The sequence below is a fragment of the Arachis duranensis genome, chromosome 5, assembly GCF_000817695.3.
Source record: "Arachis duranensis cultivar V14167 chromosome 5, aradu.V14167.gnm2.J7QH, whole genome shotgun sequence".
Lineage (NCBI taxonomy): Eukaryota > Viridiplantae > Streptophyta > Magnoliopsida > Fabales > Fabaceae > Arachis > Arachis duranensis.
The window spans coordinates 100,613,891-100,626,981 of NC_029776.3; the positions used below are offsets into that span (position 1 = coordinate 100,613,891).

Genomic DNA, 13,091 nt, shown 5'->3' on the forward strand with positions numbered 1-13,091 from the left:
CTTACATTCACTCTCTACCACAACGTTGGTAGAATTTTCACTATCAATCCAAGTATTACATACACCAATTTTCTAGGACTCAATATAATCCAATCTGGACACACAAGCTTCAACACAAACTTGACTTGGCTATGCTAATGCCTAGACTCACCACACTAAGTGCTTACCCAACTTAGCAAGGGATACCTCTCAGATACATGACACAAAACAAAAAAATACAACAAAAAAAATCTAAAATCACTCTTGGCTTTTCTCTCAAGTATTTTTCTCATCCTTTTTCTCTCTCGCTCTTTCTCAATACATCTCTTTCTTGCTTTTAACCTCTCAAAGAAAACTAAGAAAGATATACATTGAAACTGAAATACAAAGAGTAAAACATGAACGAGATGATGAATAACAGTTTTGACTCTATACACTGAACCTAGTATCTAAACTCATAACCTTGTTCTTCATCTTGGTAGAGTGCTCCCTGTAGTGTAGGTGCAATGCTTCCAAGACATCAAACTAATAAGTGAAGTTTCTCTTTATGCTTTTCCTCTCGAGTTCTCTCTCCCCCTCTTCCAAACAGATTCAATTTTTCCTTTTATACCTTGTTCTAATCCAAGATTAGAGTTTCTTTCAAGTCAACTTCTTGGACCTTGACCTTTGAGAATTCATCTCTTCTTTTTCTTCAATCAGCCTCTGAGTTAGGGATTTCAAATCTGATTCATTTGCTTAACCGAGAACAACAGAGCAGTAGAAATGAGCTTATCCAAACCCTTGAAATTGTGCTTTGATTCCAAGTAACAATGTAGACAATAAATTTGAAGCAACAGATGCCACTTTCTTCGTTTATCCCAAATTGGTATTGCAGATATTTAAAAAAAAAATAAAAAAATTAATTTGTATGCAAATAGAAATAAATTACCTTTATCCTTTGACTTAACTTAACATGCTTTAATTAGGGCCATTGGACTCTCTCTCTCGTGTTTTTACCGAAAGAGAACAATGCTGAGACTTAGCTTTCCTTTTGCTTGAGATGCATTGGGCTTGGTTGGTAGATTTTCCATTCCTATTCATCATCCATGGGATTCCTCGGTTTGGGCTTCAACCAACACATATTTGGGTTGCAACTTTAATCAATTTTTGGGCCTGCATCATTAAATCAAACTATTAAACCCAATTGGATATTTAATCCTATAAATCAATGTTGGTCATCATTATTAATTAATTATTTTTTTAACTCAACATTCTCTTATTCTTTAATTTTATATAGGTTATTTTACGCTTTCAATACTAATAAATTCTTTTTGATAAGTATAAATTGAATTATATTCTAATTCATTCTCACCTTATATGTTTACTCTTTCTTATATTTACTATATAAATCGATATTCACTTTATATTTTTTTTTTATCTTTTTTCACATAATTTTATATCTCTTTTTTTTTATTTTCCTCCCACTTTTGCTAAATATATGTACTAAGTGATTATGTAATTGTACTTATTAGGATGAAGATAAAGAAAAAAATGATGATGACTCAACCAAATAGAAGAAGACTTGAATTAACATAATCACTAAATTAAGATTCTTTGTAAGTATTAGTTAACGAGCTATCTTAATGTTAGTTCTCATATTTTTTTTATAGTTGGATTGGGTGTGAGACTTATCATGTAAATCACCTATCTTATACAATAATAAAGTGTGCACTTTAAGGTGTGTATCTAATAAAAATAAGTAAATCAATATATGTCAACCTTAAAGCTATTTTAACTTTTAGCAAATGACTACTATAGTAGTTCATCAAATTTGTTTGCAAGGTTTCATGAGATCTAAAATGAAGAGGACAAGTAAATCACATCAAGACAACAAATATTCGAAAATAAAACGATATTTCTTTTCTGTTAGTGCTTTGTAATGAATAAGTTCCATGTATTCTTATATGAAGAAGTGTGAATGGCTTTCAAGTGACATGAATGTGTTTCATAAATAAAGTTGTATATCATGTGTTTATTTGATAGAGTACGGTGTGATTTTTAATTTTTCATTGTTTTTTCTCTTATGTTTTCTTTTAATCCCACTTATAAAATTAATAGTGAGAGATCACACTTTACTCCCTTAATTGTTAAAAAGATTGACAGGATTCATTCTTTGTGCTTTTGTGTTTAAATTGTAAATGTATGTTGTAAGAATACAGTTTACCATAGAAAGTAGATGTATGTCTACATAAAGTTGTTCTATGAATAAGATTGATCTATATTTCTATAAAAATACACGTATGATATCTGAAAATTATATGTAGTTGTTTGTCTATCAATAAACTTTTATTTATTCTTGACCAAATATAAATAATCTCTTTAGAACAGAAAAACTTACATAATAAAGCATGAGAAAATATATAATTCAAAATGGCATTTATATATGTAGTCTTTAATTTCAACACAATATTTAATAAAAAAGAAACTACGAATAAAAAATAGGTAAAAAAAATTACGTATAATCTCTTCAGATAATTATGTCAAAAAATATGATTCACAAATTCTAGAATAACAAATAAAATACCAATACACTAAACCGCTCTATTTTGATAAATAAAATATATAATATTAAAAAAAATTCTTGTTCAAAATATCATTTATATTAGTTATTTAAATAAAGTTCCTACTTTTTTTAAAATATTATAAAAACTAACACGCTAATATTTTCAAACGAAGATTGCATATCAATAATCAAGACACTACGAAAAAATATAAAAAGAATATGAGACATTTTTAAATGAGAAACTTATATATAAAGGTGAAATAAAAAGGACCATACAAAACATAAACAAGTTAATATTTTAGAAAGAGCTCATCTCTACAAAAACATATGAGAGGAAGAACAAATCATTTCAATAGAAAGTAAAAACACAAAACTAAAATAAATACTACATAAGAAGACTAATAAGTGTATGTCAACTACAAATAATATAAAAATAAAAACAATAAATGCATATGTAACTTTATACGATCCCAATATCAAAGTCAAATGGCAAATTCTCTAGTATGGATGTCCAAAATAATCCATACGTCTGGATCATGCGTGTCAATCTTCGGATTCTGACGCGTGTATGAATTGAAAGCACCGCATTCTGAGCGTCCTGATGCAAGACAGTGACAGGAGCAGGAAAGAGCAGTGCTTCTCAGTAGTAGTCACCTTTTGGTTGCAGTGATTTTGTTGCTAATGACAATTTATAATTATTAATCTTTTTTGACAAGTGGGCCAAAGGATGAGTTGGGGTTTTTGTGGGCCGCTAGTGCTTGGTTTTTAAAATAGTAATGAAATTCTCGAAATGATGCATTGTTTTTTATGTTTAATTTGGTTGTTATTTTGGAGGTGTTCTTCTATATGTCCAAAAAAACCTCATAGCAATGACCCAAAAAAAAAAGGAAAAGGAAACAATAGTATTCTCGATCAATTTTTAGCTCTAAAAATATTAGAAAAAATAAATAAGACTTGTAATCCAAAAATTTTAAAACTCTAAATTCCTAAATTCAATAATCCTTAATTTCTTAATATTGCTTTAGCAATATGGTAATATCTTGAGTATTACTCGTCTAACACCATTGATAATATCGATACACATATATTTTTTTTAAGGAGACATATTTCAATTATTTTTATTGTAATTTAGCCGTCAGTAGTTGAAAATAAAAAATTGAAGGAATTTAATTGAGAAATAAAAAGAGAGATCACTAGTCGTCAAATTGAACTTATGCTATAATGGCTTAGTTTGGAGAGTCTAGTAAGTAATAATAGTGTTTCTTTTACTAATTTATTTTATCTTAGTGCTTGGTGGTATTGCCATTAATTGCACTAAAGCTATGGTTATTATTTGTATTATTTATGGAAATCGTTTCTCATATGTAATGTCTTTTCTATGAAAAATAGAAAATAAAAATTAAACTGGTACCAGAAACTAAAAAGATGAATGAACTCATGCGGAAAAGAGTAAAATGAGTCACTCTTTTCTTTATTAAAAATAACCCAGAAAAATATATGCTCACAGAGTCACAGCTCACCCAAAGGTCACCAAATTCTCTTATTCTATTTCTTTTTACGCTCATCCAAAAAAATGAAAAATAGAATTTGTCAACGAAGTAATATTATGACTTCTCTTTTTTTTTGGGGGTCATTGCTATGAGTTCCTTTTGGACATATAGAAGAACTCCTCCAAAATAACAACCAAATTAAACACAAAAAACAACGCAGCACTTCAAGAATTTCATTGTTTTTTTTTTTTTTGGTCGGTGGATTGGACAACCCCCAATCCTAGGTACCCTAATGGATTGGACAACCTCCAATCCTAGGTACACAACACACCCACACACTCCTCACATATTTATCACATTTTTTCCTCAATTACATCCTCTAGGGTTTGAACCCTAGACCTTGAAGTGGGGAGGGGGGAGAAATGCCACTAGAGCCAAGGCTCATTGGCTTTCATTGTTATTTTAAAACCCAAGCATTAAGGCCCACATTATCGTCCAAAAACTCCATCCAGCTCATCCTTTGGCCCACTTGCCAAAAAAGATTAACAACTATAAATTATCATTAGCAACATAATCACTCCAACCAAAAAGCGATCACTTCTGAGAAGCACTGCTCTTTTCTGCTCCTGTCACTGTCTTGCATCAGAACTCTCAAAATGCAGTACTTTCAATGCATTCAATTCATACACGCGTCAGAATCCGAAGATTGACACGCATGATCCAGACGTATGGATTATTTTGGGCATCCATACCAGAGAATTTGCCATATCAAATACCTATATCTTTTGTTAAAATGCAGAATATTTCATTTCAAATTCTCTTCACCTTGAACAATTATATTGAATTATATACGAATCGCAAAATTAATACTTTGTACAATATTTTCAGATTTAATATTAATTTATATATTATTTTATCAATTTATAAATAATATAACACTTTTAAATCTATACTATATACTAATTTTTCTTTCGGGTTTTAGTCTAGTATATATATAACACTACCCAAGTGCATTCTCCTTTAATTTATAAACCAATAGCACATTTTAGTTTTTTATTTTCAAATTATTTCTAAAAAATTATATAAAAATCAGTTCAAAACATTTACTATAAAAAGGTGTGAATCGAGCGGCACATTAAGGACCTATCAATCTACCAGTAATGAGGAAAAAGTTACAATAAAAAAGTTCAAATAATTGTTCTATAAGTTTACCTCTGGCGTTCATAACAAGTCATTTTAAGATTTAACAAGCTAGGTAGACACAAAAAGTACTAATAATACGAGGGAGATAGCTGAACCCTGTATGAGAGAAAAATATGCAAAAGAACATGTACAATCCTAAAAACATTATCTATGACCCACCAGCTCCCACAACATACGGGTTTGCTTTTCATTGAAACCTGACTGAACTAACTTGGCTGGGATCAATTATAACCCCGTGAACTGATCCTGGTCGGCGCGAATTTCTACGGTGTCTTGCCGAAGCAGATGATGATAGTCGAACACCAGAAGGAACTGGAACTTTTTGTGAGTGACCAGAGATACATAGAGCACCAGATTCATCTTGCTCCCAGTATACTTCTACCATAACCCCTGTTGGGTACTCTTCAGACTCTGTTTCTGGAATTCCAACAAATCTAGCTCCTATAGGAATCTGCATGATTATTGTATTAATCAGCATAAAATCACAAGATGTCATGACTCAACAGCAATCACAACTGAAAAGTGTATTTCACAAATTCCATGTAGAGGTGAGTGCTGAAATCAACTTGGTTTGTTCACGGTGTAAATCCTTGACAAGTGTGTATATAAATTAACATTTGATATTCATCTTCTGCTAACAATCAATACAACTACTATAATTTGAATAAAAAATTATATTTGAACCAAAAATAAAAAATGAAGATTATGGCCCCTTCACACGGCTATTTTGAGTTGATCAAATAGCATTTTTGAATTTGAAGTTTGGACAAAACTCGACTTGTTAAGACGTATAACCCATATGAGAAATGTTATGAGGCCAATACTTTTTATCAATATTAGCCAACACTTTGTGCCAACACTTTTTTTTATTCTATTAGGATTTAGAGTCTAAGGTCTAGGGTTTAAAATTTAGCATCAAAATACTTTTGTTGGCCAACAAAATAATAAATTTTGTTTGTCATATAGCATTGCTCAACTCATATATAGAATAATTGAAAGCAAAAGATGGTTTGCACACACCTGCACAGACTCCCCAGATGTTAAGGTCAAAGTCACTAGGGTCCCATCAGCTGCAGCGCTTTCTAGCTCTGCTTGCTTTGCAATATTCAGGAAAACTTCTTCTAGAGTTGTCAGACCAAGCTGAATGTCAGATATGCCAAATTCTTCTTCTCTATCTTGGAGCTCCGCAAAAAAATTCTGCTTGGGAAGAAACAGCAATATAAGACAAGATACACCACATAAATAACCAATTTTTGAACCAAGATCTGCCTGTAGTGATCAGTATTAGATCAATGGTCACCCTCATCTTAAAAATGAATTTAAAGAAATAGAAATGAAAACCATAAAAGAAACAAAGCTTACTGTCAGGAGCCCCTCTTTGTCATGAGGAATCACAAAAGTTATGAAGTTGTTGTTCTCTTCCTTTGGCACTACATCTAAATGCTGTCAAAATATTATAAGAGGTCAAACTTTAATCTTTTGCTTGACATGGAAGAACTCTAAACACCCCATTATTATTTAGAGTACTTTTTATACACTTTCAGTAATTCTTTTACGTTATCATTCAGTCATATCTACTATGTAAAATAGTTTTCAATAATAGTGCATCAAAAATTAAATTCTATTATTATCTTACATTCTTAAAGAATTGCTTCACAGCCTCATGATGTACCGTAGAAACAGCATCCCTATTGTCTGTACGACTTTCAACATTGTTCCCATAGAAGCTGATATTAGCAATGAAACCAGTACCAAAGCGTGACTTCAATCTGATTGCGGTGCCAATACAGCGAAGCTTTCCCTTTGCCATGATTCCTATTCGATCACTGAGAATGTCAGCTTCTTCCATAGAGTGTGTGGTAAGGACAATGGCACGACCTCTTTTAGCATTTTCAATTATGTCCCATACGTGCCTCCTTGTTATTGGATCCATACCAGTAGTCTAAATTTTAAAATCAAGAGATGAATCTTGTAATCAATCCAATTGAATAAATTCACAAAAAAAGAAGTATCCAACTTTGCATACGTACTGGTTCATCCAAAACAACCAATTTAGGGTCACCAATAAGGGAAATTGCAACACTGAGTCGACGTTTCATTCCTCCACTGTAACTTCCAGCTCTCACTTTTGCCGAATCAGTGAGTCTCACCTCTGCCAGTGATGTTTGGGTAATCTATATTTTTCAAAAAGAACTTGAGTGTAAATTTCAAGGTAAGAAGGTATTATACATGACTAACTTATAATTTTGAAAATTGCAATATCCCCTTTGAGATTCAAGCGATGTTACATTCAACCAATGTTGGCAAAATGACACATGGTATTCTTGTGGCATGACTCCAACCCTGGAGTGGTGTCTATGTAGCCATAACTAACTAAAGGGGATGATGTGTAATGTCGCATAACCTCAATGAGGTCAGTGATAAATAAATTCTAGTGGAGAAGCCATATATGCATGCAGTTGTGTGTGACTATGAGAAAAATTCAGGAGAACACATACTGAGTTGATGGAACTTGGGGTTAGGCCTTTGATAGTAGCAAAGAGTTGAAGATGCTCTTCGCCGGACAGTGCATCCCACAAGATATCAAACTGCAAAAGAGAAAATTTAATAAAAGGTCAATCAGTTTGCTACAGAGGAGAAAGACAGTGTCATTGGCAAATGAGAGGGAGAGAGAAACACCTGGGGACATACTCCTATAAGCTTTTGAATGTTTGACATGCCAGTGGAGCTACGGATGGAATGTCCATAAATCAATGCTGATATGAAAGATGCAATTGTTACTATATATGGAAATATAGTTTTACTAATGATTGGAGAACAAGAGAGAAAGAGTTTCACCATCTCCATCAGTTGCTGGAGTTATCCCTGTCAAACAATTAATAACCGTAGTTTTACCCGCTCCATTAGGTCCTAATAGACAAAATAGTTGATCCCTTTCAAAGTTCACCCATAAATCCTGAAAAAGTTCAAGAACAGCACATTGTACATCATCCAAAAATGAGTCAGTTTCACGAAGAAGTAAATTATAAAGTAGTCCCACTATATTGCCAAATTGAAAGACGAAGCATACAGAGAAATAGCCAAACTGGTAATTGAAAATCATGATCCAGAAAGAAATCAGGTTAAAAAGATTTCTGCATGCTTAGTTTCTACGACCATCTAAGAGATGGATACTAAGATCCATCTTGCAACAGAAAAGCACCCAGACCACAAAGAAAACGGCTTCAGCAATGAAATATGTTGCAAGTACACAGCAAAAAGGACCAGAGAAGTGTTCTTTACATCTCCCAAACTTCAAAGACCAGAACTTTTTGAAGAATTGTGTACCTTAACGGCATTGTAAGGTTTAGTTCTTTTACATTTACAGCAGCAACCAATATTACAAGAACCAGGATATGTCTTTGCAAGGCCACGTATCTGAACAGCAACATTTGCATCAACCACACCTTCTGTTATTTGTCTTTTGACAGTATTTTGTTCTTCAAGGACATCTTGATCATCTGGTGTAACATGTTCTTGACGAGGCACTGAAACTATGCAGCAACTACAAACCCCACCCTCTGCAAAAGCAAGTTAAGGAAAGAAGGAAGACAAGTTCAGCCAAAAGTAGCTGTTAAGAAGAAATAATGAACACAGCTTAAATCACAAAATATTCAGTCACCTTTCACATTTTGGCCTCCTCTTCCCATCCAATAGTTCGGATTTAGAAAGTATAACATCGATTTCCTCACACCAGATGCATTGGGGATTATGTTGTCGAAGTAGATGGCCAGAACAAACCACAAAACGAATGTAGCTAAGAGCCATTGATAAATGTCATTCTGTCCATGGAAGAAGAAATGATAAGCAATTGTTGCATCAAAAATGAAGGGAAATGGCAAAAGGGGCATATAGAACCATAGTAGAATAGGTAGTCAAAAGCTTCTTAATTTGATTTTGTGGGTGTTGGTATAAATTATAAATTATTGCATACAATTGTAATCACACAGCCTTCATCTTCAGGACCGCATTGTCCCCGTTTACTCCATCGAATACCATGATCTTCAGAAGTTGAGACCGCCTCAGAAAGAATATGTAGAGCTTGAGCGAAGGGATTGGGCGGAAAGAAAGACCAAATTATTCGGAAAGTCTTGGAAATGCTATCTGAATAAGGAAATCCTGCTTGTATAACAAGCTGCAATTTGCAGAATTCCAAACAAGGATAGTATGAGTGATCTTTCTTTCTCTATATTCAGTAAACCTAGTCTACATAGTGTAATAGGGACTCATACCTGAGTCACAAAGCCAACAATAAATATGGAGAAGCCTACTGTTGTCGCTGAAGAGGATTTACTAATGAAAGCAGATAGCATGAAAGCTAAGCCAGTCTAAAAACAAAACAGAATTGATATGTATGAGAAATTATTCCCAATATACAAAAAACAACCAATGAACAAGCAAAATCTATACATGGTATATTGAGAGAAATCTGAAAAGTTTTCTTACCATACTGAGTTCAAATAGGAAGAACACAAAGAACACGACCAGAAAATCGTTTTTCAAGAAGAAACGAAACTGAAACATCATTCCAAACAGAACTACGAGAAGGGATGACAGGAGAGTAATGAATGCCTCCCAGATGAGCCATGACAACCAGTAAGCAGAATCATAAAGCCCCATCATAGTCATTGCCTGTGTCAACAACATTAAGTACGCACAAGAATAAACTACAAACTATGATTGAAAAATGTTGAAATTGTGGGCTTTGACTTGTGAAACGTTAAATACCTGGCGAAGTTTAAGCTCTTTTTCTGTAACCAAAGAACTCATCTGAAGCACAAAATTGAACATGGCAATCGCAAGGAAAAATGTTGGACCTACGGAACTCACTGTTGAGAAAGGTGCCGTGGCTGGGTGTGCAAACTCCCTCAAAAAGACATTCCAGCTGAAGTTCGAGTCTGAAGTTTTTAAAAGTTGTAAATTAGATCATGGCTTTCAAAAGCAAAACATAAAGGGCATTAAACGGAATAATTTTATCATTCAAGGAAGATAATTTGCAAAATTCAAATAATGAACAAATTTACACCTCCAATCAGGTTCCTAGCAATTTCTCGCTCTGCAGCAAGCTGAAGTGGGAGTTGAAATGCAAAAGTGGGGTCTTCATATTTTCCTCTCTTTTGAACATATGTGGAATTTGTCTGTAAACCATAGCTGATGATAGTTTTACTTCTTTCCACAAAATGCAAAGCCCCTGGACAGTGCATAGGGTTGTTCAAAAGCCACTCGTCCACTGCAGCTTTATCACTAAAGGATTTCACCTGCAAAACAAGAAACAAAAAAAAATGTAAAACAAATAAAATCATAGTGACACATTCCCTCATGATCTCTCCAATTGTTATTCAAGAGGTCAATATCGATGCAACAGTACTGTTGCTCCTTTGTGACTTCGAGATCACGGAATCAAGCCCTCTATTTTAGACTTATTCTTTCAGGACCAACTCTTCCATGAAAATTTTAAGCCTCAAACAAACCTAATTTTATTTTTTGGTCAAATGATAGGTGTCCTTCTATCACTTCGATCAACTACGTATTGGTTATCAAACCAAGCTAATTGATCACCAAAAAGAACATTTAAACAAACAAAATTCCAATTGATGGATAGGTAAGCAAGGTACCTTAGAGGGAGGTATAGTCCTTCCAGGGTTATTGTTCATGATAGCTTCAACAATGGTCCGAATTCTAGGGTTGCGATCACCGCTCCATACAAAATCATAGCAAGGGAGTTTGACGAAGAACTTGTTCTCGCATGGAGGGATGGAAGGTGAAGGGCGAAGCGGAGGCTCAGGGACGCTCTTGTAGTAAGTTGTGTTCGAGTACTGAGCTTTAATTGCCTTGTCAATGGCGAAGATGAGGAACATGAAGAAGAGTGGTGACAGAACCTGAAGCAACGTTGCCTTCCTGTTTCGCCATGACAGCAGAAGGTTCTTCCGTAAGAGAGCGCTAAATTGCTGAAAGAGCAGCGCGAAACCGCTCGTCACTTCCATTTTTGGTAACTTTTTTTTCTTCTTCCCTTTGGCTTGTTATGGTTTTGCTGTTTCCAGAATGTGAGTGGAGAGTTAGAAGGAAGGTGCTGAAGTAAACGGAAGACAGAGCAGAAGAAGCAACGTTCCTGTTCTTGTTTTTGTTATTGTCGTTGGTGTTTTTTACTATGTCTAATTTTCTTTTAAGAGTAAACTATTAACATCTTTCTCCATTTTCTAAAAAAGTCCACAAAATACCCCCCTATCATTAGCTTAAACAGGTATGCTTTGAGATATTCGACGAGATTTAAATTTAATTATTTTCAACAATCAACTTGCCTTCAACATAATTATACCAAGATAATTGTATCTAAATTTTTATTAAGTGAAAATTTAAGTAAAGTCGATTTCAGTTTAAGTTAATAGTTGATGGTTGTTAAATAAAAATTTAATCAAATCAGTCAAATTATTTAATGGCTCTCAGATATCAACTTCACATAATACATGAGTTTTCACTTTTTTATTACATTATTATTATATTAGTTCACAATAAATTATATTCTGGCCCAAACATATTAACGCAATGCATTTTTATTGGAGTTTGTTTACTTCTCTTTTCTGTTTTTTATTTTTAAAATTATCAATTCTAAATTATTATATTTGTCAATATTTAAAAATTAATTATGATAAAACTTTTTAATAATTATAATATTTTATTTCAATATTTAAAAATTAATTATGATCAAATTTTTCAATAATTATAATATTTTATATCAAGATTGGACAAAAGAAAGACCCATAAAAAGTGTTTCAATAAAGTATATGACAATAAAAAAATATTATATATTAAAAATAAGTTAAAGAGTATATATATTTATACAAAAATATATGATAGTTGATTTTTGTGTATATCTAACAGGATTGAATTGATACACCAAACGTTGCATTTGTGAATTTTATGACAACACTTACTCAAAGTTACGCTTTTTAATAGAAAACAGAATACAAGAGAATAATGGTCATAAAATTCTTGTAGAAAAGCGTTGCTATTTGTCAGGAGAAAGCAACTCGTTTCCAAATTAAAGTTGCCACAAAAATTATTCTAATTTATAAAAATGGAAGTTAATTATATTGATAATACCCTGATATATAATTTAATGTTTCTTATCAATATAGTTTTATTATTAATAGTGTATCATAATTGATCAATTTCTATTATACATATTTAATAATGATGAAACCCCGGTAGAAAGAAAATGACGAAACAAGTTTCATGGGATCTCAAAATATCATATACATCTAATTCATTTATAAAAGAAAAATAAATTATAATGGATTAAAAGGTAAGATTATTTAGTTTGTTTTTTATATAAATTTATATTTTCTATATTATATTATTAGAACCATTTTCTCATAATTATTATTCACATATTATCATATAAATAAAGGTATTCTAACTTTACTATTGGTTATTTTCAAAGATTATGACTAACAAATGAAGTTAGATAAGAATATAATATATATTTTGTACCATTAATAATATACTCAATGTTAACTTTGATGACTAAATAAAATTAATAAAAATACAATAGTCAAACAGAATTAAAAATAAATAAATAAAACTTAGACACAATATAATAAAAAAAAATGCATGTTGATTTACGCGGCCCAATTTTCCACACGCGGATACCACTGCACGAGTAGAGACATGACCTTTTTACTTTACTTGCAACCCAAGCAACCAATTTTCGAGCATTAACAATATATTAATGTTTTACTAATATCCCAAGCCGTCTTGAGAAATTTATAACAAAATGCTTTCATTTTTAACAAATTTAATTCTTAAATTTTTATTTCGTTAGATAAATTAATTTATAT

At 32.3% G+C, this 13,091-nt stretch overlaps 1 protein-coding gene across 1 annotated transcript; it reads right to left on the reverse strand.

The window, feature by feature from the left end:
* Positions 1-5,183: 5,183 nt before the first annotated feature.
* Positions 5,184-11,411, reverse strand: LOC107491333 (ABC transporter A family member 2). Its single transcript, XM_016112177.3, has 16 exons — positions 10,869-11,411; positions 10,280-10,511; positions 9,982-10,151; positions 9,700-9,885; positions 9,486-9,581; positions 9,188-9,388; positions 8,876-9,035; positions 8,542-8,774; positions 8,053-8,170; positions 7,894-7,970; positions 7,713-7,802; positions 7,245-7,388; positions 6,851-7,156; positions 6,577-6,657; positions 6,235-6,411; positions 5,184-5,665 (listed from the first exon to the last, which is right to left on the reverse strand). Exons 1-16 carry the CDS (start codon positions 11,235-11,237, stop codon positions 5,402-5,404), a joined length of 2,904 nt encoding a protein of 967 aa, XP_015967663.1. The 5' UTR covers positions 11,238-11,411; the 3' UTR covers positions 5,184-5,401.
* Between the last annotated feature and the right edge of the window lie 1,680 nt (positions 11,412-13,091).